Raw genomic sequence first — 25,514 nt, forward strand, 5'->3', positions numbered from 1 at the left:
TGCAGGGTGCATTTTTAGCTGTTATTGAAAACCTAAATAACAATTATAATTCAAATATTAAAATTCAAATTTAGAAAACTTTATCTTGCCTTGCATGAATTGTCGTTGTGCAAGCTGTTATTTTACAGTACTTAATTTAAACCAAGGCCAAGTGTTTTGCTGTTCAGGCAGAAAATAATTCTTATCAGATTTATACGCTAAGCATAAATAGACAGAAAGCCAGTCTACAATACTGTTTGAAGCACAGTTTTGTGGTTAGCAGAATAACAGTGCCAAGAAATTGGTACCAAATGTTGAAAATGTGGAGGCGTTATACACATTTAAAAAAGGTATGTTAACTTTCTCGGTTTGCTGTTTCTTCAGATCTTGGCCAATTGCATAACTCTGCTTTAATACTAAAAGTGTAAAATCCCTGCTTGTTGTAGCAGAAAATTCTGTGCTTACAATTAGCATATTTTACAGGTAAGCAAGATATTTTCATATGTAGCATGATATTAGACGGAGGGAACCCCCTTCCTTTGTGTTGGTCATTGTGTTACCAGAATCTCAGGAATCCTTTTGAGATATCTAGGGGGATGTTTTGGGTAACAATAGTCTAGGGTTTGCATAGGGTATAGCCAGATTGGGGGAGGGGGTACCCCTTCGTCTCAAATCGTGCTGAGTATAGGAATTTTGGCGTCTGCGCTTGCGTACATCCATAACTAAGGATTCTGTGCTTACAGGGGTGGCACAGGTTTTTTTGGGCTAGCAGTGTTAGCACAGACTGGTGATCGTAAGCTTGGAATTATGTGGTGAGCAGAGCCATGAAATTGAGCCCTGGTGTTATGCACGTCGCCAAGATGTTAGCTTTGTAAACTCCTTGGGTATCTTGGAGATGGGTCTTAACAGTTAAGAAAAACTAAAGTTTATTTCTTTAAGTTACTTGAATTGAAAGTTAAGTGAGGAGACCTTACAGTTCACCAAGTAGCTGTATCCAAACAAGGGACCTGATTGTCACAAAACTCGCAAAGTTCCCACAAAGTTGTAAAAATAAATGCTTTATCCAGTGGCCACAGGTATCATATAAGTTAACTTTCTGTTGGCTACTATCACTTCGATTTTGAGTGCCAAAACACTGCCAATACCAATGGAGGATGCAATTGATTTGAAATATTCAGAGCCATCAATAAAGTGGCAACAACATGGCTCCCAAACTTTGGACACAGAATGGCTAGTCACAACATTGCATGCCAGAAAAAGCATTCAGAGACTGCGTGCATCGTAGCACTTGGGAACCATGTTGTGTCCGATTCTTTTAACGGTTAAAAGGTTCCGATTAAAACGTGAACCTTAAGAATTCTCCTTGTTTACTCAATGAAGATGGACAATTAATTGTCCTAGGAATTTATGAAATAAAAGCGACAATCAAAATTGTCAACACCTGTAATTCTTTTGTTGGTAATTTTTTGTCTGTTGTGCAATGAAAAAAAGTTACCAACTAGAAATGTTGTTGAGCTTAAAAAGTGGTTTCTAAATAGCAGCATTTTGAAGTTTAAATATTTCTCATTTTTTGGTAAGGAACGGTGCACCGTATTTGTAGACTTACAAAGTTACAAACTCTTTCAAAAAAAACAACAACAGTTTTTTTGTTAAATTTCATGACAATTATTGATGTGGTTGACTTGGACTGTCTGTGTAAGGTAAGTACAAATTATGTGAAACTTGAAATTAATTTGTGTCTTCAGTATTATCAAAAATGAAACGGATGTTTAAAGAACAATACTTGTGTGTGTCTGCATCGATTATTTACATATTGTGACTTCATCTGCATTTGTAAATAATTATGACTTTAGAATATTAATATAAAACAGGTGCAAATAATCACTTATTGGAAGTGAGCAAATGTTGGTTTAGTTTAATGACAAAAACTGCTGGGCATATAAAGTTTTAATTACCCTTCGGCTTATGTGTACTTTTGATTAGTTTCTCTGCTGAAACACCTGTGATTATTTATATAAAATGTGTGTGTTTTGTGTACAGCTGCAGTGGAGTTAATGTTAATGAATGAAGAGATGTCACCGATGGAAACTTGGAAATTTACAAAAGGTAAATATATTTTATTAGAACAGTTGTTATTTTGTATTCAGGCTATCCATGCTTCACTCGAGTGTGGTCATTGCTGTTGTTTTGTTTCAGAAAATGCCCCTTTTGGACTAAAGATTTGCGTTTTTTTACCTTTCAAATGTTGAATAGTCAATTTCTTGATTACTGTATGGACTAACTTGGGTAATTCATTCTACCTTTCGGGTGTTACTAAAATTGACTAAATTGCTTGGAGATATGGCGTTCTTTATGTTGGACCGCACCGCCAAACGTAAAATGGCACGCCTAATTGCGTTGCTACTCCTCACGACCTGCGTTGTTTTTGGAGTGCTTTCCACCCGAGATGCAAAAGTTTACGTCGTGCAGAAGAACACGCAGCATGTTGTCTATGACGACAACCAGAAAGAATACACCTACGACAGAAGCTCCCCGTTGATATTCGTCGGTGGATTTCCTCGCAGCGGCACGACGCTGATGAGAGCGTTATTGGACGCGCATCCCGATGTAAGATGCGGGGAGGAAACACGCCTCATCCCAAACTTGCTTCAAAGTCGCTCCAAGTGGGTGGGAAATCGTGTTGAGAAAGAACGACTCCGAGAAGCTGGCATCGATGATGAAGTCATCAAGAACGCGGTCGCGGCTTTCGTGTTAGAGATCATGGCTAGACACGGCGAGCCAGCCAAGAGGTTATGCAATAAAGACCCATTTGTTCTGTCCTCGTTATCCTACATGCATGGTGTCTTCCCAAAAGGAAAGTATATATTGATGATTCGAGACGGCCGCGCCAGTGTTCACTCCATGATCACGCGACACGTGACAATCACTGGCTACAACATGACCAGCTATCGTGAATGTCTTACCAAATGGAGCCGTACCATAGAGGGGATGTACAACCAGTGTTTGCAAGAAGGCCCTGAAGTCTGCTTGCCCGTGTACTACGAGCAACTTGTGCTTCATTCGGAGGATTGGATGAGGAAGATCTTGGAGTTCTTAGATCTTCCTTGGGATGATGTGGTCCTACATCATGAAAGCGCTGTGGGAAAACCTGGAGGAATATCACTCTCCAAGTGAGCACTGGAATCATTTTGAAAAAAAAATGAAATGACTGTTCCATTTAGCCCAAAATGTGTCGGCTTTACACTGGTGTGATATGGACTTAGTTTTAGACAGCTCTGTAGTCTTAGAAAAAGCAAAGGTCGAAGAGCTGCTGAAGTCAGAAATTTGCTGAACAAAGTAGTTTGCAAAAGCAGCAAAAATGGCTTTTGCATTTTGTCATGTTTACTAGCAAAAAAAAAAAAAAAAAAAAAAAAAAATGCAACTTTATTGTAAAACATACTCAAATGTAATAATGAATTCAGGATTACAGGAGACAGTGTTTAGTGTTTTTAGCAACAAGCTTCTCATTGGGAGTCACTGAGGCGGGACAAAATGGATCAATTGTTTTTTTTGTGAGGTTTAAGGCAGCATTGTTATTACAGAAGCAAGATTATCTTAACCAAGTTGCGTTTCTTTCTTTGCCTACAGTATAGGTGATTCTCAGTTAATTTGTAGAGCATATGTTTTTCTCAGTTGTTTTAAGCATTTTTTTTCTTTTCAGCAGCTCTTTGGAATTTTTCCTTGTTCCATTTTCACTTTTTTTCTCCACAAAATGTTTTGAGCGTACCCACTGGCTATTCCAGTCACCCCTCCATACTGTCCTGTCCAAGTGAATCCTAACTTCAAAAATCTTTCTCTTTTTTTTAAGGAAGAAATTTCAAATTTTGATATCTTTATTTTTTGGGGACATTTGTTGTTTGTTGTTCCCCTGATAGGAGAACACCATCACAAAAGTCTTTCAATCGTTGTTTTCATTTTCTTAATTACAATTCTTGTGTTGATATTTAGAACGGAGAAATCAACAGACCAGGTGATTAAGCCCATCAACAAAGGAGCGCTAACAAAATGGGTTGGACACATTCCACCAGATGTCATGGCCGACATCAACACCATAGCACCGATGCTGACACGTCTAGGGTACGACACGCACGCGATCTACCCAAACTACGACAAAAGGAACCGAGACATGAATCTGTGGGATAGAGGACGGGTCGAGATGCAGAAGCAACACAAGATCAATATACAGGATCTTCAGAGGGGTAAAGGTTTTATTCCAAAGAAAGTGGGTCAAGAAATGGCCCAGTTCAGGTATAAATAGTCGTCTTTAATGCACAATAAATAAGGCAGTGTCCGTAGTAACATACTTGGCTGGCAATAATGCGGTTCAGCCCCCTCTGGGCCCAATTTCATGGCTCTGCTAACCACAGAATTTCCGCGCTTACGATCACCATTCTGTGTAAGCAACAAGATTTCTGTGCTAACCTACTAAGCACAGAATCCCAGTAGGTAATGGTTCCTTGCTAATTAACCTGTGAAATCTGCTAACTGTAAGCACACAATTGTCTGCTACAGTAAGCGGGCATTCTTCATTGATGGTAGGCATGCAGAGCCTTGACATTGGGGCCAAGTTTGATTTTCATTGTAAACTTCAACGTCTTTAAAAAGCTGTTTGAAATTCCCCAATATATCAGGAACATTTTAAAATGTAGATTTTCATTTTGTGTCTTCCCAAAATTGTAATTGGCCTGAAATTTGTGGTCTTGATGTACTTAACGTGACAAAGGAGCTCAGCTGTGTCTGTCTTTGTGAGTCTAGACTCCTGTTATTTGTCATTTTCCAAATTTTCAGTCAATTTTAGTTTCTTTGTTGCCTTAATTTCTTCATTCTTATTGTTTGGTGGCAGAGCACATTTTTACATCAGGATAAAGACACGTTTGTAACTTTTCCTTGTTTTGCTTTTAAAATTATTATTTTAAGGTCATCAGGCTTAGGACATCAACTTGTATGTATTTATTTGGTTCATAAGCAATTTCTGTTGTTCAAAATGTTAATTCGTGTTCGTTGAGAACACATCCTACTTGTTTCAACTATTGTCAGTTTTCATTTTTCATTTTTTTTTTTTAAATGGTGAAAATATTCAAATTGGCCTTTTTAATTTCAATAAACAAAGGGCATTATCCAAGGTGGCTTTGGGTTATTTCAGGGTTAAGACTTGGTCCTGTTAATTTGGAGTGAATTTTCAATTTTAATTGTTGACTTTCCCAGAGAATTGATGTACATTAGATATTTGAAGTACAACTTTTGAACTTTTGTGAAATTATTTAGTTTATACCCTTAGATTATTTTTTTAAAATTTCAAATCAAGATTAATTATTGATTTATTATGAAAATGAGAAATATAAGGTTAACACCCCAACACTTGTTAATTTTGAGCAAATAAAAAAACCCGTTTTTGTGTTGAAAACCTATAAGTGGTAAACCTCGGATTATTTGAAATTCCATTTGACCAACCCAAATATGTCAATGGTTATTATAGGTTTTCCCGGTCAATTGTCCTAAAATGTTCATTCACTTCTGAGAAGCGGTCATTCATTTTCGTCCGAATTTGAGAATCGCTCTGAACACGCGTTTCATTTCGTTACCACAGCATTCAATTCCATTTCAGTTCAATCAATTAAGTGATTGAGCAGCACCTTTCGTTTATGCTCATTCAGCTTCTTTTTGCTTTTAAAGGGCGGATTTCAAACATTGGCTATTCTATTTCACTTTTAGTTGAATGTTATGTGACGCAATCTGCTATTTTGAATGAGAAAAACGTACTTTTGATTGCACATTCACGGAATTGTATTCCAGAACTCTGCGCAAAAACGTATGCTTGCGTAAATGAATGCGCAGGTAATGTAATTGGCCATCTGTTTCTCAAAACCGAATGCACGGACAATGAAAACGATTGAACTTTTGTTGAATTGAAATGGAATTAAAGATGTGCAATCATATTCAGGCGAAATTGAATGACCAATTTTCAGAAGTGAATAAACACTGCAGGAAATTGGCCGGGAAAACCTGTATTAAACTGTGATTGTGGCCAAAAACATAAAAGTGTGTCCAACCTTAGAATCGAATAAATTTTGGCCATGTTAGCCCCTGAATTAATATGATTGGTAGTGAAAAAGGACCATAATAAAATTGTTCATAAATTTGGCAAAAAATTGAATGATTGACCAAAAACTGGAGTAACTTGTAAAGAAACAAATATTCGAAATTAATTTGTCTTGTTTTTATTTCACAATACAAGAAGCAGATACAACATGATTCACTTGCTGTATGACATACACTTACATGTATTAACAAAAATTTGTTATCAATAATGAAAAAACAGCAAAATATTACACAACACTGCCTTTCAAAAAGCCTTGATATATATGTATAGCTTATACATAACGCTGGTGAAAGATTCATAAATATATAATACAAAGAATAATTTTATTTGTACAAGTAAAACCAAAAAAAAGCAGGGAAGACGCTTTTTTTGTGCACAAGAATACACTTCTTGGCAAAAGAAGGAATTTATTTGTGTAATTAATTGATTACACAAATAGAGGGAATGTGATCAAAAACAGGATCCGAAATTTCTGACCAATAGAGGTCATGTTCAGCATAGAGTAATATTTCAAAATGGTGCTTAATTGTGCAATTTTTTTCAATACAGCCTACCAATTTGTTTTGGTAATCGTGTGTATATATCAAAAAGCAAGAATACATGTGCGATAAAACAATTCTGTCGTATGAAAAATTGGACAGAATACTTTCACTAACACACTGTAACAAATAAAGGTGGGCCCACTTTTTTAATACGGTGTTCACGTGGTCAAAAAAAAAGTGTGATAAAATCATTATGTGCAGGTGATTATAAATGATCAGGTTGAAACAAAATTGTCAACCTTGTCAAAAATATGGTGATTTTAGTTCGTTGTTTCATTAAATCGAAAACATGATTCTGCACAGTAGAAAATGAGAATAATTGTACTTGACAATCAGAAACATGTTTGCTATCCCAATTCACTTCGTGCCTGCTTCTCGAAGGGAGAAAATATGTATTAAAATGGGTGAAAATGCTATAAAAGTTGCCCAAGAAAAGCTCGCGGTAATTTCTGGTGACAAAAAACTTCTGTCTTGCGAAAAATAAGCAGTGAGTATTTTTTGAAACTACTGTGGCTGAACTGGAAAAAAAATGGTCGCATCTCGGATATACAGACAATATTATATTTTTACAAAATGTAAACAAACATCAAATAACTGAGTTGATGAAATCAGCCATTTATGGTGGAAGCACAGATACCTGCCAAAACAAAATTTAATATTTAGGGTAATATTTAATATTTTAATTCTGGTAGAAAACAAATACACTCAAATGGTAGTTCCTAATCTCTTTCAAGGTATCGGAAACAAATAACTTGAAAAAAAAAATAAAAATAATCATAATGTGCAAAAGTTCTTTATGGGAAATCAGTTATTATTGTTGGTGGTCTTACTTGGAAGTCATGATGGATCTATTTTTAACATTACGAGATTCATTTTAATGTCCACTAAATTATACATAAAAAATTGAAATATATCAAGTCCGGTGGATTCCTCGGAATGGAATGATTGTTAAAATACTGCCACGGTGCTGAGTTTGTAGTCAAGGCCACCCCACGTCCATAACATGTCACGACAAATCATCACAAAACAACGACAAGTCAATCCAAGTCCTTGAGCCTCAAGTCAAGTGCAATCCTCTGTCATTTGTTATCCACCATTACTTGTGACCTTGTGACTTGACTTGTGATGGACTTGATGGATTTGACTTGATGGACTTGGGCTTGTGATTTGACTTGTGAAGGACCTGCGATTTGGCTTGTGATTTGACTTGTGATGGACCTGCGATTTGACTTGTGATGGATGTGCGATTTGGCTTGTGATTTGACTTGTGATGGACTTGTAATTTGGCTTGTGATTTGACTTGTGATGGACCTGAGATTTGGCTTGTGATTTGACTTGTGAGGGACTTGCGATTTGGCTTGTGATTTGACTTATGATAGACTTGCAATTTGGCTTGTGACTCGACATGCAATTGGTTTGAGATTTGACTTGTGATGGACTTGAGATTTGGCTTGTGATGGACTTGCAATTTTTGGCTTGTGATTTGACTTATGATGGACTTGCAATTTGGCTTGTGACTCGACATGCAATTGGTTTGAGATTTTACTTGTGATGGACTTGAGATTTGGCTTGTGATGGACTTGCAATTTTTGGCTTGTGATTTGACTTATGATGGACTTGCAATTTGGCTTGTGACTTGACATGCAATTGGTTTGAGATTTGACTTGTGATGGACTACAGATTGGAATCAGTTTGAGATTTGACTTGTGATGGACTCGACTACAACTCTGTAACCCACTCAACATGGCGAGGAATGGTAAACCTTCTTAGTGACCTTCTGAGTTCCCTCACCGCTGGCTACCCTGCTTCTAGGTACCTTAGCACCTATCCCACCGTTCACCTGCTGTCCTTGTACCTTACTGGCTGGCTGAACCCCGGGATTGGAGGTTTGCTGATTGACATGATTGGTGTGGTTGTGACCGATGTGGTTTGCTGTCTGGGGGTGAACAGTGCCCTCATGGTGGGGACTATTGGCAGTCTGCATGTGAATCACACTAGGAATGGAGGAAGTCGAGGAGTAGATGCTACCAGTGGAGCTCTGGGAACTATCCGGCCGGTTCAGATAGTAAGCGGACGATTGGCTAGCTGATATTCGCTCCTGACTATCGGGGGTAAAAGTCCTGACTGAATTGCCCTTTGGGTGTGGTTTGGGCCTCACATCAAGAGGCACCGAGTTTGTTACCGGGTACGACTTGACGTGATTAGAATTGGAATAGGATGAGTTCAGATTGGAGTTGACTTGGGGTTTGTAGTCGTCAGAAGGTGGGATGTACTGGATGGGTCTGGTATGAGGCAAGGTGGATGTGTTGGAGGTCGAGCTTGAGGAAGGCGTTCTCTCTCTGGGAATGTTATATGACCCTTGGGATGGGCGTGAAGCATCAAAACTTTCATCTTGTGTGCTTCCAGTTTTTAAGGATCGGATTCTCTGAGCGTTGATGGCTTCTAGTCGATTGGTGGTACTCTGAGGAGGTGGGGTATTGTGGTTAAGGTGGGGGCTACTTCCACGGGTACCGTTTACCATTGTACTTGGTTTTGGTTGAGCTGATGAATGCTTCCTACCAGTTGGGCTTGACTGCCTTCTGTTAGAGAACCCCTGATCAGGGTGATGTTGAGAGACTTGGTGGGAGCGTCCTGGTGGGGTTTCGGTGGTAGAACTTGTGAACAGTGCCCTCACGGGACTTTCCTTGCGATCGACAACCTTCCAGGGTCCTCTGGTTCCTTGTTCATTGGATGTCTCAGTCTGTGTTGTAGCCACAGCCTCAGCCGTTTGGCTCGGTGGCTGTGGCCTTCCTTGTTTCATCCGTGTAAACCTCTGCATGCTTTCCACGGCACTCATGTGCTTAATAGTGTCCTGCAGGACCTTCATGGCGATGGCCTCGTGAGGCGATGGCGTACCTCTGGATTCAGATCCGTGGTCTGAGTGTGACGGAGCTGGTGATGAGCGACTAGTGCGACGTAATAGCTTAGCGCTTGGGCTGCCTCCTCTAGGAGGACTTGTAACGCCTGGTTCTAATCTCGCAGGGCTTTGTCTGGGAGAGCCTGCGTACAAGCTACACTTTGGAGATGTTGTATCAGGCAAGAAGACATCACCTGGAGACACAGATCTTGATCGTGATTGGTTCGAATCCCTCCTGGGTTTATTATGCTCAGTGTTGTTGCTGTTTACACCGTTGCTACCGCGGTTGTATCTCACATCAATACTGGATGAGGATGACATGGGAATGGATCTCGTTATGAACTCCACTGTATCATCCACAAAAGCAGGATTCACCATTCCCATGGAGAGAGAGTCCTGGCTTCCGAGGAGTGACTCTCGAGAACTGGAAGATCTCTTGGTCCTGGATGACGAGGATGATAAGAGAGGACTCTCCCTGTTGGAGGAGTTCACAAACCCGTCTTGGTGGACCATCGTATCATCTGGGTCATTGTTAAGACTGTTCAGCAATGCCAGGACCTCGGGAGCCATTGTCAGATCGCCGTCAGCTGAGAAGAGACTTGCATCTGGGATCTCTTGACGAGAAGGCGTTTGATTCCTGACACCTCCAAGAGTTGGTCCTACGGTGGTGGGACTTGACATTGGTGGGTTTGATTCTGAAGATCCAGATGAAGGAGCAGGGCTGACACCCTGGGTGTTCCGTGCAACCGGCGAGATCCCAACAGCAACTAACGAGGCGTAGGAGTTCTGCCCAGAGTAGGCAAAGCCGCTCCGTGTCATCTCAGCAGAGATGGGCGTAGACGTCACTCCAAACTGCCGATTGTTGCGTCGCTTTCCTCTCTTGTGGCTCTTGCCAAGGGAGATCTCGACGGGCTGGGACATGTCTGCGTTGGATTTCAGTGAGTGGCAGGAGACGAGGGAGGATGCGGAGACGGCAGAGAGGGACATCCCGGATGCTCCTGACTGGGAGGAGCAGAGACTCTCCATGGAAGAGAAGCTCTCTAATGGTAGAGATTTGGGTGCAGCAGCGGGATCTGAAGACAGAATAGGTAATAGAGTCTATTAGTGCTATTTCAATGACAATAGTCCTAGAAAACAAGCAAATCATTAACTATTGCTTCTGGGGAGGAAATATGTGTGAAGAAGTTATCACAAAATAGAAAGGAACTTCATTTTCTCCAATTTGTAATGTACTTGACTTGAATAGACACAAACGTTTGGAGGGTTGATATTTTAAAGTAGAAATATTGAAGAACTTGTTTTTCCCCAACCACTAAATAAGGTATGTTAAAAAGCCATGCTGCAACTTTGTAACTTTACTTGATGATTCACATTCATCTTAAGTACAAAAAAGTGCAGTGGAATTTAAAAACAATTGCTTGTTGTCTTAAGATAACTCAATGTTCAAACCATTTTCACTTTGAGCATTAAATAAACTGGCAACTCCTCAAACATCCAATGACAGAGCATAGTGTAAATGTTCAATATCTGAAATGTTCAACAACCATTTTTGGTCAATTTCAAATCAGACATACTTTAAGTTACGCAAGTGAATTCAATGTGAACTGACCGAATATTGCAAGCAGAGCTTGCAGTGTGTAGTGCAGCATGCGTCGACTGACTTGCTTGCCGGTGATTAGTAGCACCTCTTCCTTGCCTACGTCAATCAAGTCAAAACCTGACGAGATAACGAGAGAAAATATGATGATCAACAAAGGAACCAAATGACGTATAAAGCAGGACTTCAAGCAAGTTTTCAGAATAGTGCCGGTGCCCAAGCACTTAACTGACCAATCCCGAGTTATCTTAGCACTTACACCCTCATGAATAAAGACTCAAAGACATTCATAACTTGGGGAAACAAGGTTTAAAAAGTCACTTTTCAATATATTTTAATGAACTGTATGAGGATCAATGTCTTCAAGAGAAATTGAGATGACGATTTTAACTGAAATCTTCTCTACATAAACAAGGCATGTCTCTGTTTATGTTCTTGTACACCATCACTATATTTTTGTGGTTTGTTACAAACATCTGAATCAGACATACAATAGGTACCAGTGACAATGTCAATTGCGTCCATTTGTCTTTGACAGTCCTTACCAAGTGAAGCTAGTAACTCATGACAGCCCGGTGTTCTCCACAGCTTCACGTTGACAGGGACCTGAATAGCGCCCTCTCTGTCTCGTGTGTACTTAGCCACAACTTGCTGGAGCTGTGAATTTGAAAACAAGAATTCAGAATGAGCGCGATGAAAACGTGTCAAACGGTGAACGTGGGAGAAAGTGTGCAGTGAGGGTTTGCTGTCCACGGAGCAACTTGTGGGGATCAGGTTGGGCAACCATTGAGGCTCCTCTGTGCCATCATCGGCGACCAACGGCAACTAACGGCGATCACTGGTCGACCATTCAGCCATGCTTCTGCCTCCTAGGCGACCCTTGAGGCACAAGGGAGGCAGAAGCATCGCCCAGATTGACGGTAAAATTTGCAACAGAACGGATGTATTACGTGGCGACCATTGGCCGACCATTGTGCATCCATTCTGCAACCACGGCAATGCTTGTGCCTCCCTTCTGCCTCATTTGAGCCACCTTTGAGCAACCAACCTCCTTGGCGACCTTTGGGCGACTGTTTTGAACAAATATTTACAGCGACCATGGCGTCCGTGGCGATGTCTGAACATCCTGTGTACCACCTTTGAACGACCTAGGCAACCATTCGGCCTCCTTTGAGCCTCCAACGGCGACCTGGCCAGTTTTATGGTCGCACAAGGGAGGCCCAAAGGTCGCAGCCCTGTGTAAAGGGGGTCTTACTGACACTGCAAATGCACAGCAAATTAATGTCCTTATTCTGCATCACCGTGAACATTATCAACCAAATGTTATCAACCAAATGTTCAAGTGTTCTTTAATGCACGAAATGGAATATACATACACTGATGTAGAAAATGCTGTGAAAATGCCAGACTTTTTTTGTTTTGTTTTTTAGTGGTTTAAGCTCACAAGTGCTGAAAATACAACTCCAGGTCTACTATGCATCAAGTATATCATACTGAAAGAGTTAATCAGATTTAAAAAAAATATAAAAATCTGTGCGAAACTTCCAAACCACACCAAATCAACGCAATAGTGACCATGGACTAATCTGAAGGTGGGTGAACTTTGTGCAGTCACACTATTCATCTACCATTTGATGCTCCATGGTCCGTGGTGACTGTACTTGGTTGGGTATATTAACGCTATCGACAGATTCACTGCCTTGAGTCCGGACACTAGACTTTTTCATTTGATGCACCCGACTGATCATTATACGCAGCTGTCGAGGAAAGATGCCATTTGTTTAAAACTTGGATTTGGATTGAGTGCCCAGCTTGTCCAGGGTTTAATGAGTATTTTTGAGACTTAAAAAGGGATTTCACAGTAGAGCTTGGATTTGGAACGAATAAAATACACAGAAATTTGTAACATTGCCCTGAAGATGATCATAGTGTGCAGTGTGAAACATTTGGCTGAACACACATGATAAAAGATATATTACAAAATACTACAGAAAAACTAAATCGATATTTACACCATCTAAATTGCAATATCCTGTGTGATCAACAGATGAATATGGGAACATGATCACTGTACTCTCATGAGGCCCCCTTACCATTGTACAAAGCGACTGCCCTGGATTATCTGAACAATAGCTAGCACAATGCTTTCGCCATTGATGGGGGCCTCCGTGATAGAATTGTTAGCGTGATCAGATTGGTCCATACAAATTTAAACAAGGTTTATTCCAAGCAAGGACACTAAAACTCTTTATAGATGTTCCACAGATTGCAAGGTCCATACCTCCATAGTCATATTCCCTTGTAGAAGTTTTCTGGAGGAAAACAACCAAGTACCAAGTATTGAAGTACCAAACTATTTCAAAACAAAACCTTCAATTGGGTTAAGAAGACTGACTACTCACCATGATAATGATTTCTTGAGCAGCATCGGAGAATGAAAGCAGCTTAGACAAAGCAATCAGTGTATTCTGAGACAAACCTGTGAAGCATCAAAACAAAAGTGACAACACAATGTAAACAATTATGTCAACAACCATTATGCAACGATAAATTGACCAAACCGCCATCGAAAAACACTTGGGTGGGTTTCAAGAAAGTGGGGACCAAACATGATGTGGAGTAAGTAAGATTTGAGGCTTTGCATGGTGAAGATACTAATGAGTGAAAGGTTTGCGGAAACACCATGTGTGAATAATTTCTCAACTAAGAGAACGGTTCTGAAAAGAACCAGAGGTATAAACTCGGCATTCCGGGCAGTATGCTCTGACCGTCTTCAGGAGAGTGGAGTAATTCTGCTTCAAGATTTATTTTAGCTACGGCTTTTGGTATTGGCACAATGCAGAAAACATACGCACAGAAAAAAAAACCTGCCGTTTTTAGTTAGACGGTCTTTCATGGGCAATTTCTAAAGCCTTGAAAAATTGACAAACTCTAAACTTTAGCTTTGTTCCTGGAGCACAAAAGGGATCCAAAGTTAGTGATCTGAATTCTTTGATGTATTTCTAAATTTACAATGACAGATGACCGCTTCTCTTTGTAACCTTTTTTGAGATTAAATAATAACACCACATGCACATCATAACCACATTTGATACATTGTACTGGTCTAGGGCTGTGCATCGAAACCGGGTACCCAAGTACCCGACCGTTGATGTCAGGAACCGGTTCCAGATTATGGAACCAACTTTACAAATAACTTAGTAGCATCTCAGACAATGAAAAAGAAGGGTTGTGAATGTCATTTGTGATGAATTTCCAAAAAAGCCAGGCTACATGGGAAAACAAACACATTATTTTTCACCATAAAGCTATAGAGCTCACTGCTCACACTTGTATCTTGCTGTATTGATACACCAATGTGGTAGAATTATCTTGTGGACCTTCATGAAAAAACTGAACAGCAACTTCCGAGATTTGAATTTTAGGGTTGAGCTTCTTTAACGGGTACCTGAGTACCCATATTTTTTTTTCAATCGGGTACCCAGTTCCCATATTACCCGTAAATGCACACCCCTATGCTGGTCATTTTCCCCCCTCTGCAAACATAAGTAATCAATCATCAAGATACCAGTAGGTCTTGTCTTTATCTTACCCAGTAACGCCTGCAGGCTCGCGCTAGCTTGTAGCAACCTCTCCCCAGGATCAGACAACGGGAAGAAGACCGACGGAGGGATACCCTTAGCTGGCTGCTCCTCGAAGCGGAAACCCACGGCCTTCAGGAGCTCCTGCCATCCACGGACAGGTCCCACCTTCTTTAAGATGCTCTGCTGGGTGGTGTAGATGGGGTTCTTGGGACCACGGTGGATGCGCTGAAGGGACTTCTCAATCTGAATTGGGGACCAATCACAAAGCACAGAAAGAGTTGTCAAAAAACTGTTACATCCTGATTTCTTGGTGCTTTCAAACTTGTCCTGAACATAAAACGAGTGAGAACTAACTGAATTTAGTTCTGAAATGGCATTCTGGATTTCTAAGTAATTTTTAACTCTCAGCAATTTGTGCCAAGCATTTATTTGATATTAGCCCCCCCCCCCCCCCCCCCGGCACCCCGCCCAGTTTAATGGGGCTGCTTACTGTGAAAAATTTACTAAGTACAGAAAAATTTGGCTTAGCCAAAGTAGGATACAAGGTAGCATAGCACATGATATATATTCTTGTGACCAGTACCAACTGACATTTGCTTTACAAGAAGATAGCTGAGCAATATTTAGCTGCTATGTGGGTCACAGCGAATTTTCAAGTCTGGCAAAATGAGCTGACCAGCTATCAATTTAAAGGTGATGGACAGCATCTCCAAACTTCAATGATGAAACTGTCAAGATATCAAGAAATATTCTACTTGATTGTAAGCAAATAATAGCATCGTGCATTCGAGGAAATCGCTGCGTCTAGTACACTGTTGTTCCGAGAGGAGAGGAATTACCATCATTTCCTTGCGATGGTTCAGACCAAACCATCGCGCTTTCAAACTGAAACCAATGCTTTGCTTTGAGAAAAGCAATGTTGCATTTTCACAGTTTGTCTCAAAAAGCATGTATATTGAGCTGAAATTTCAACAAGTTAGTTTTTTTTAATAACCTGCTTCAGACTTATTGTATTGTTCTTTGAATCGTCAAAACAGATATTTTTGCAAATGGTATCCATATACCTTTAAAGAATAAACAGTACTCACCAGATGTAGCAGCACTCTGAGTGCTTCTCGACACTTTGTAGGCGTAGTCAGGAGATCTCCGATAGCATTTCCAAACATGGCGCTCTTATTACTCAATCTGACGTCACAGCCAAGAAGCATGAAGCCGGACCAATTGGATGGATGAGCAAACTGCTTGAACCCCTGGGTCATAGGTCAAAAGGTCAAAGTTAAAAAGGATAAAAGGTAAGGAGAACTCTGATAGAAACCTGGGCCACAGGTCAAAAGGCCAAAGGTTAAAAGTTAAACCTCAACTGTGTTTATTCTTCAATTTTTTAATTTACATTTGGGAACTCTTTTAACCTCTATTTTTTTTTACAAAGATTCCATTCAATAACTACATAATCACTGAAAATCTACATTCAGGGGTGCGTTTTGGCGGTCATAACCAAGAATTGGTTCGGTGGTTTCTTGTCGGTGAATTTCTTCAGCAATTTTAATTGGGTTAGAATTACGCGTGATCATGTAGTACTCAAATCCCCAAAACAATTAACCAAAGAGAAACCACCGAACCAATTCTTGGTTATGACCGCCAAAACGCACCCCAGGACATTAGAACATTTTGTTATGTGAATAATGAAATTGACAGAGACAGCCTTTAAGACTGCCTAGTTTTAATTCTAAGATTCCATTCAGAAAACTCCTTACCTGTACACTTCGCATGGCATTACCAACTGCCACACTCGCCTTGGTGCCCAGTAGGAGACTCTCATACAATCCCTTCATGAAGATCTTATTAGCTGGCTCAGGGACATACCACAGGGGAACCAACACACTCTGGGCACCGGCCGCCAGGAAGGCCCTGGCCAAGCCTACGATGCCATCAGCTGTGATGCGGCCTGAGCGTGTCTCGCTGGCATAGCAAGACAGGATGACTAGCTTAGCAGTCAGTTGGAGGTCTAGGATGTCTGCAGCCGTTAGAAGGAACTCGGAGAGTGCTGGGGTGTCTGGGTTACTGTCTAGATCACTCTCTTCGCTGTCTGTCAGGTCTAGATGCTCCAAGGCACCAGACTCTCTATCAAAAGAGAAAACAATACAAGCGGTTAGGAGAAACTTGGAGAGGGATGGGGTGTCTGGGTTACTGGCTAGATCACTCTCTTCGCTGTCTGTCAGGTCTAGATGCTCTAAGGCACCAGACTCTCTAGCAACAGGGGAAACAATACAAACAGGAGGATCTATGAGAGAGCTGGGGTGTCTGGGTTACTGTCTGGATCACACTCTTCTCTGTCTGTCAGGTCTAGATGCTCTAAGGCACCAGACTCTCTATCAACAGAAGAAGCAATGCAAGTTGTTAGGAGGAACTCTGAAAGACCTGGGGTGTCTGGGTTAGTGTCTAGATCACTCTCGTCACTGTCTATCAGGTCAAGACACTCTAACGAACCAGACTCTCTATCATTAGAGATCACCAATCTACTTACCCATTGGTAGGTGATATGCTTCGCTGTCTGACAGGCGATGGTGGCCCCTTCTTCTGTGGTATATGTCCAGGTGACAGAATCAGAGCGGAGAGTTTCCAAGACACCGACGTGGCAAAGTGAAGACACTCGGCGTTGGCGATGGACTTGCGTAGAGCTTCCTTTGTGGCTGATGGGCCTGTCAAGGGCGTGACTCCCATGATCTCTGATATCAGATGAGCCTCCTGGAAATCAAATCAAACCGGACACAATTGGAGGATTTTCATATTTACAATTTGTTTCTGCTTTGGATGGATGTTTCAGGACTTTTGAGAACAGGAGTTAATGTCAAACAGCTTCAACATCCAGATAACAAGCAAAAATGACGTGATAAATGCTATTTATAACTGGCTTTTATCTCATTTTAGAGTAGCAAAGAAAAAAATTATGAGCAATAGTTGTTCTTAAAACTGAAACATTTCAAGAAATTTCACCCAAATAATTGACTAGGTGAGCTTTTCTAGACTCTATACAAATCTTTAGACTTCTAAAGACTTAACACAGACAAATTTAGAGACTGCTTTTGTAATTAACCTAGCTGACCTCTTGGAACACTGTACTGACCTGCTCAGCGTTAGGCAGATTACCCCATCCCCATCTCTCTGTCACACTGAGAGGCATCTCAGGATTGGCCACCACCACCGCTGGGACCATGCCGCTGTTGGATGTCGCGCGTTGTTCCCAGTAACGATTAGTGTTGAGCGCCCTCAGTGACGGCACAACACGCAGGTTGAACCTCTCCTGGAGACACTCTGTCATTGAGGTACCTTTCAGGACTGGAAACGGGACTAGGTACAAATCACCTGCAAAATGAAGGAGCAGGAACTGAGAGATGATTCTCAAAAAAAAAAAATTTCTACCATCATGAGATATTATGCAATTCTCCTAAACATAACTTGGTAGTTCTTTTTCTCTGCGTGTTGTTAAAAACTATTAATACACCTACTCATTACAAAATGTTTACAAGTTCAGGAATGACTGATGAAACGGGGAGCTCTTTGAAAATAGTGGAAGGGTAAGAAATAAATTATTAAAGTATCTATTTTGAATGGATATCTTCATTCTTTTGAAAAGAAACATTCCACAAAACCTCAAACCCTTAACAACGAAATCTTTTAACTGACAATTGTATATTTTTGAAAATATCACAAAATTAGAAAAACAGGCAAGGAACTTGTAACAAAATTAAAACAAAATCAGGTGAAAAGCTGGCAAGATGTAATAAAATTTGTTTAGATGTATTCGTCAAGCTTTTTTCTATGAATGGCAAAACCAATATTAACAAATGGACTTTTGGTACGTTAGCTTACCTTCCAATACCAATACCAAATCAGTAGCAGGGGTATTGGGCCCATTTGGTTGTGGTAGTACATCCTCCATAGGAGCTATAAGGAGGTCATAGAGGACTCTCAGTGGTGGTCTACCTGACCAAGACTTCAGCTGCTTCTGTTTGACAGACTTGCTCGAGACAGCGTTGACTAAAGACGAGTTGCTCATAATGCTACCGTTCAGGCTAAGCTGACTCATCATGCTGGCCATGCTGCGTGCACTGCTGTTGACAGCATGGTTGCGGTTAGTGAGTCTCAGATGCTGGTTGTTGATGTCAATCCCACCGCTGCCACCAACAATCAGTTTGGCGTTCAGCTCTTCCAGGTGCTGCTGTAGGAGCTCATCCGCTTCACTCTCTGTCTCGCTGGTGATGTCGCCGGCACTGCGGTATGTGCTGTGCTGAGCGTCCACGCCTAATGCCTCCCTGGCATGCATAATGCACTGGTCGAGGTGCGCTGATGTCGTTACATTGAGGGCGCTGTTTGTCAGGGTGGACTCGGAGCAGGTTGATGCATCGTCTTCCTCCATGGACTTGTCAAGCTGATTCAGATTGCAATCATGGAACTTGAGAATACCTGTTTGAGAAGAATTCACAATTCTAATTAATGCTACTCATTGAGGCACTAGGTTCTTTGGCATCAAATAATTCATGCTGTTCTCGTTGTTTGCCTCCACAAAACAACAATGCGACAAAACAAATATGATCTGTTATATACTGAACTGATAATTTTAACTTTTTTTTACATGATCTGGTTTTCTCTTTATATGGTACCTTACATACTCACTGCGTAGAATCTTTTTCAATAGCAAAATGACAAGGGAACAGTAATGAAAAAGAAGGAAAACAACAGATAAAAGGTAAATACAAAGAATAGAGATAGTTGTTGATGCAGGTAGATAGGCAATTACATTTTACTAAGCTAAGATTTACAAAATATTCACGTACCATCTGCTGGTGTGATCAGCCAGCTGTATAGATGTCCAGATGCTATGGAGTAATACAGCACATTAGCATTCTGCATACTGACTAGCTCCAAGATCTCATCAACCGTCATCAGGACAGTATCCATCACATCAACAGGATCAGAACCATCTCCAGATTGTCGACCAAGGAGAAGGTCCACAAAGGCTCTGGTTCGACTCCTCTCAGCTACGGCTAAGGCTTCATCTTGCCTGTCCATCGCAACGAGGACCTTCTGTAGTGATTGGTAGGAGGCTGATTGAGACTCCAGAAGTGAGATCTTGTACTCGCTTCCTACTTGAGTCTCCCTCCAGATGGACTCGAAGAGGTCAGCTGCGCGGTAGAGCTGCCGCTGTGCCTCATCTAAATTTCCGTTGGACCACTGAGCCAGACCCAGACGATGTCTGATCTTAGCTTCATCTTCCTTCCTGCCGAGCTGATCAGCAATCTGAAGGCCCTGGGTCAGGTAGGCTACAGCTTGAGAGAAGTTTCCCAGGGCGTGGTGGACGCGGCCGAGACTGCTGTACGCCAGAGCTTTGGCAACTCGGTCATTGACTTGAGCAGCGATGCTGAGATGTTGCTCCTGGTACATGATAGCCTTTTGGTAGTTACCAAGAGACTCATGAGTCACCCCGAGGTTTCCAAATGCTCTGCCCTGACAGGATAGATTCTCAGTCTCCTCTGCAATGTTCAGATCCATCTGATGGAACTCCAAGGCCTTTTCATATTCACCCATTTGCTGGTAGACACCTCCAAGCCCGCAGGCTGCATCTGCTTGTCCTGATTTATCACGCATCTCTTGAGCAATCTTCAACTGGTTCTCCAAGCAGGAGATAGCTTGTTCGAAGTTCCCCATGATGCTGTGCAGGCAGCCAAGCTCACCATATGCTGAGGCCTGGGTGGACTCGTCCTCAGTCTCGTGCGCTACAACCAGACGCTTTTCAAAGCAAAACAAGGCCTGCTGTAGATTGCCCATGGCTCGGTGCACGTTACCCAATCCACGGTAGGCCCTATCCTGTTCCTTGGCATTCTTGACTTTTTGCGCAATGGCGAGGTATTGGTCATAGTTCCTCACAGCTTCATCATAATCTCCTAATGCTTCATAGCATTCTGCGAGATTACCAAAAGCCCGTCCCCTGTCATTCAAGACACTATTGCCAACAAGCTGCTCCAAGGTAGCAAGTTGCTCCTCAAAGTATCCAAGAGCATCCTCAAAGAGGTTCATGTTCATCTTGGAGATGCCTAAGTTTCCAAAAGCTTGAGCTTGAAGAGCACTGTCTCGAAGCTCATTAGCACGTTTTAGTTGCTCCTCGTAACATTTGAAGGCATCCAAGTATTTCCCTAATGACGTATGGACAGCACCCAGGTGACTGTGAGCCTTACATTCACCTTTCAAATCGTTCATCTCCTCGCACAACTGTAGCTCTTGTGTGTGATACGCTAAAGCCTTATCGTAGATCTTAATCTTTCGATAGGCTGAGCCAAGAGCACCATACGCACATGCTTCTAGCGTCTTATTACTGACTTGCTTTGCCAGCTGCAGCTGCTGCTCGTAAAACTTAATAGCGCCGTCCGTGTCTTTCTGAGCCATGCATATATCGCCGAGGTTACCCAGAGCTCGGAATTTGCCTCCAGCATTCTTCATGTGATGCGCGATTGTTAAAAAGCACTTCTGGCACTCACTAGCTCGTTTGTAATTGCCCAACGTTCTGTAAGCCAGGCCAAGATTGCAGTAGGCCCTACCCAAGTTCACTTTATCCTTCTGGTCTCTTGCCAGAACCAAGTCCTTCTCGTAGAAATGAACAGCCTCTTTGTAGTTACCCAGTGAGTAGTGAGCATAGCCCAAGTTATGATAAGCCTTGCCTTGGCCTAACGGGTCATTCAGACCCCTTGTGAGTTTCAGATACTGCTCGTAGTAAGGCAAAGCCTGTCTGAACTCTCCCCGGGAACTGTGATAGTTTCCTAAGTTGCTGAGTGCACGAGCTTCGCTGACTTTGTCTTTGAGTTCACCAGCGATCTTGGAATGGCTTAGATAATGCTCCTGTGCCTTCTCATGCATTCCCAGTGCCTGATAAGCGACAGCTAGGTTTCCATGCGTACAGGCTTCCGAAGCTCTGTCATTCACCTCACGGGATATCACAAGTTCCTGCTTATGGTATTTGACTGCCTGCTCGGGTTGTCCGAGGGCGCTGTAAGCATTACCCATGTTACCGTACGCCCTTCCCTGACCCGTACGGTCGTTGAGTTCCGTTACGATCATCAGGTGTGCTTTATGAAGCTTGAGGGCGGTTTCGAACTGCCCCTGCGACTGATGGATGATACCAAGATTGGAGCACGCTCTCCCTTCCATTGTTTTATCCTTGGTGCTCAGGGCAATGTTCAACTGTTGCTCGTGGCAGTATTTAGACTTTTCCAGGTCTCCGCTACACCGTGCTGCATGTCCCAGCCCGGCGTAAGCCCTAGCCTCCACAGTTCGATCCTGTGAATTCTTTGCAATAACCAGCACCTTGTCGTGAAACTCAGCCGCTTTCTCATAGTCGCTCTTGTAATGATAAGCACTGCCCAGATTGCTGTAAGCCCGAGCTTCCTCGTTGTGATTGTCCAACTGCTTTGCGATCTCCAGATGCTCCTTGTGGCATTCCAGAGCATTGTCAAACTCGCCCAGGGCCAGATAGACAGCTCCTACATTGCCAACTTCTCGCGCCTCAAAGTGTTTGTCATTGAGTTGCTTGGCTAGGAGTACACACTGTTTGTGGCTGGCCAGGGCATTAGGATAGTCTCCAATTGCTGAATACACATGGCCTGTTATCGAAAGAAAAAGAAAAATTCACCACATTAGGCCAAAAAAAATATATATTCGGTCTCTGGTCAGACCGAAGTTCCGGAATTGACGCGGCCACGCGGCTTTTTTTTTTTTTTTCCTTTTTTTTTTTTTTGCTTCAGCTTGGATTGTACAGACAAGGTGGGTACTATTTTGCTTTTTTGGTGTCCTCGTGTACATTGGTGGCCTCCATAATTTGCCTTGGTGCTTTCGATCATTTGCCTTGGTGCAATTTCCCATTCCTTGGTGCTCTTTGGTAAAAAAAATTGAGGAGGTGCGGAAATAGAGGGCGCTGTTGGAGTTACCGCGGAACATTTTGGAAAAAAAAAGATCGACGCGCATGCTTAAAATCGACGCGCGCGCTGACCAGAGACCGACTTATTTTTTTTTTTGGCCTTAACTTGTAATTTTAACAAAAATGATGGTTCGTAAAAGGGTTTCTTGGGAGGTTACAGATATAATGATGGTGTGTGTTCGTAAAAAGTGTATCCAAAACTTCTCCCAAATTGTACTCTCCACATTACGACGTCTCAAATCTCATTTGAAATTTGTTCATCCCCCCATTTTTTTTGGGGGGGGGGGGTTGACTCTGTAAAAAATATTGTAGAACAAAAATACAATTAAAAAAATGAAAAGAAAAGAAAATCAATGAGATTAATTGACCCCATTGGCAATACATGGATTTTATCTGTGCAATGCCCGCAAGCATTTTGTGTAATTTAATGGAAATCTACTGATATGTATGCCATTCTGATACATATTTCACTTGTTATCTAATATCAAAGCAGCTGTGGTGCAAGCCAATATGAGGATTGAAATCACAGAGTTGAAGTTTATTTCAATGCTGACTTTTTAATACTACAGTAAAGCCTCACTATGCATACACAGGGGGGATTGGAGATGGCAAAGGAATGGGGAGCTTTTTGAATCCAACTCCCATACCTATGGTAGGGAACTAGAACCCGACCGTTGATGTCAGGAACCGGTTCTAGATTATGGAACTGGTACCTGTAAACCAACTTCACAAATTACTTAGCGTCTTCTCAGACAATGGATCTTATTCACAAGGAAACCATTTTGGTCGTGTTCCCTGAATGTATTTTATAAATTGTGAACTGTTGAATGGGATGGGCCAGACTATTTTGCATTCTAGCCTCACTGAAACATTAGGGTATACTTTAATCATATATTTTAAATTATTCATTAAGGGCAGACTGGTATTAATTTGTAATAAACCTATGTCAATGCTTTCATTTCTCTTCGCAAGTTTCAAAAATGAAGAATTTACCTCGCTTTCAATTTAATATGGCCGACTTGTGAATAAAGTCAATGAAAAAGGAAGATTTTTAATGCCATTTGTGGGGAATGTTCAAAATAAAAACCAGGCTAGTTGAAAAACCAAAACAGATTTCACGTTTATGTGTATTTAAACGCCCGACAGGCGATGCTCGTGAAAGTTGCAGTTTACACCGTCATTCAAGCTATCAGACAACTTCCGGGATTTGAATTTTGGGTATGGTTTCTATTAGGGGTACCCAGGTACCCATCTATTACTTTGATAGGGTACCGGTACCTTGTTCCCATGATAATACCAGTGAATGCACACCGCTACCCTACCTTTTCACCATACCTTTTCACATTGATAACCTTAACTCACTATAAACAATTTTCGCTAGAAACCTCACTGAATCCTGCAAAATCTCCCCAGAACCCCTTGTTGATTTTGAAGGCTCTAGAAGGTCAGGATTAAGTAATGCTATTTGTAGTTACAGCTAAGCTAAATAATGTAAAACGTCTTTAATCTAACTTAGTCACGTTTTATGATTTCAATGCCTCTTTAATTCTAAGAGAGAACAAATACTTCCCTCAACACCAATTGATTTTCGTATCACGTTCTTCGAAATCTGGTCTGAGACTGATTCATTGGACAAATATTGACTGGCCTACAATCCCTGAATTTTGAGGGGGTAATATAACCCTATTGACCAGCCGGAGGAATCAATGCAAGGCACGAGCTGAGCCACGCATTGTAAATGTGGCACAGGATAATAGGATTGAAATAGAATCTAGAGGCCTGCCGAAAGTAGCTCAATTATTGGACCTGTGGACAGATTTATGATTTTTATCTTCAGGGAAACGGGTCAAATTTCTGTAACTTAATACAGTTTTCCAAGATTTTATTTCATTTAGACATTCAAAAAGATTATGTTTACATTTTTGAATGTTAAGTATTTGAATATGTACTGTTTGCTTATATAAACGGAAACACTTTACTTTTTGGGGTAAGATTTTTAAGAATGTCAAAATAACCTTGAAATACTAAATTCCAAGTGCTTTCTTTTTCCATTTGTATATCCAGTTTATTCAACATCTGTGAGAAGGTATAAATTCAAAGTTTAAATATTTTAATAATGTTGAGGAATTTCTATTTCTTGCGAAAAAAATGTGTAACAGATTGCAAAGCATTTGACAATAGGGCTCGTTCAATGACGGCCGTCTGTGTAAAAAACCTGCAACTGCGTATTTTATGCAATCAAACATGCATTACGCAGTGTTGAAAATGCTCCAATCACGCGCGCTAACCGCTTGTTGTTCGAAATCTGTTCGAAATACGACGCAGCCGTTGCGCGTTAGGCAAGTTGACACTCAAAATGCCAATGTACGTGGATGGTCTGTAGGAAATGACGTCATTTGAACGAGACCTATAAGCCAGTTCGATATTTCAACTGTGCATTGCACGCACAGATTTGACAATTTTTTTTCGGGATAAACATTTCATCGTACGCGAGCAAAAGCATAGCGAGTACCAGCAAAATTGAAGAGATCGTCGTGTTCTGAAGTAACATTTTTCAACAATTGTTTGGACAGCGAAGTGTTTTGGGGTGTCTTGCGTGTCCAAACTTTTGTGCGAACGAAAGTTTCCATCTCTTTTCCATTGCACAAACAAAATCCACAGAATGCAGATTCTATTACCACATCCTCCATAGCCTAGCTAGTGTGCATTTATCTGCCGCTCTTATCCCAAGAAAACAAATCGCCGAATCTTGTTGTGCACCAGACTATTTTGGAATACCGAACTGGCTTATTGAAGAATGTACGACCAATC

General features: G+C 41.4%; 2 protein-coding genes and 1 long non-coding RNA gene across 4 annotated transcripts in view; 1 reads left to right on the plus strand and 2 right to left on the minus strand.

Moving 5' to 3' along the window:
• Positions 1–2,199: 2,199 nt before the first annotated feature.
• LOC119730317 (protein-tyrosine sulfotransferase 1-like) lies at positions 2,200–5,549 on the plus strand. Its single transcript, XM_038203155.1, has 2 exons — positions 2,200–3,149; positions 3,967–5,549. The coding sequence occupies exons 1-2, from the start codon at positions 2,320–2,322 to the stop codon at positions 4,274–4,276; spliced, it is 1,140 nt and encodes a 379-aa protein (XP_038059083.1). The 5' UTR covers positions 2,200–2,319; the 3' UTR covers positions 4,277–5,549.
• A 664-nt stretch (positions 5,550–6,213) lies between these two features.
• LOC119730758 lies at positions 6,214–7,930 on the minus strand. The gene is made up of 2 exons (XR_005271390.1): positions 7,879–7,930; positions 6,214–7,843 (listed from the first exon to the last, which is right to left on the minus strand). It is a non-coding gene; the product is annotated as an uncharacterized LOC119730758 (long non-coding RNA).
• Positions 7,931–8,280: 350 nt separating this feature from the next.
• LOC119730759 (tetratricopeptide repeat protein 28-like) overlaps positions 8,281–25,514 on the minus strand; it is a 70,536-nt gene continuing 53,302 nt past the window's right edge. The window contains exons 6-16 of one of the 2 annotated variants that reach the window (XM_038203784.1): positions 19,573–22,389; positions 18,608–19,201; positions 17,862–18,100; positions 17,262–17,482; positions 16,492–16,858; positions 15,826–15,987; positions 14,746–14,980; positions 13,556–13,632; positions 11,699–11,810; positions 11,166–11,273; positions 8,281–10,629 (exon numbers count right to left, since the gene is read on the minus strand). In XM_038203784.1, coding sequence (XP_038059712.1) covers positions 8,399–10,629; positions 11,166–11,273; positions 11,699–11,810; positions 13,556–13,632; positions 14,746–14,980; positions 15,826–15,987; positions 16,492–16,858; positions 17,262–17,482; positions 17,862–18,100; positions 18,608–19,201; positions 19,573–22,389 — 7,163 coding nt within the window. In that variant the 3' untranslated portion in view covers positions 8,281–8,398. The remainder of the gene's footprint in view (positions 10,630–11,165; positions 11,274–11,698; positions 11,811–13,555; positions 13,633–14,745; positions 14,981–15,825; positions 15,988–16,491; positions 16,859–17,261; positions 17,483–17,861; positions 18,101–18,607; positions 19,202–19,572; positions 22,390–25,514) is intronic. The other variant, XM_038203785.1, reaches the window with a different exon arrangement.

Source organism: Patiria miniata, unplaced genomic scaffold, assembly GCF_015706575.1.
Source record: "Patiria miniata isolate m_02_andy unplaced genomic scaffold, ASM1570657v1 HiC_scaffold_22, whole genome shotgun sequence".
Classification (NCBI taxonomy): Eukaryota; Metazoa; Echinodermata; class Asteroidea; order Valvatida; family Asterinidae; genus Patiria; species Patiria miniata.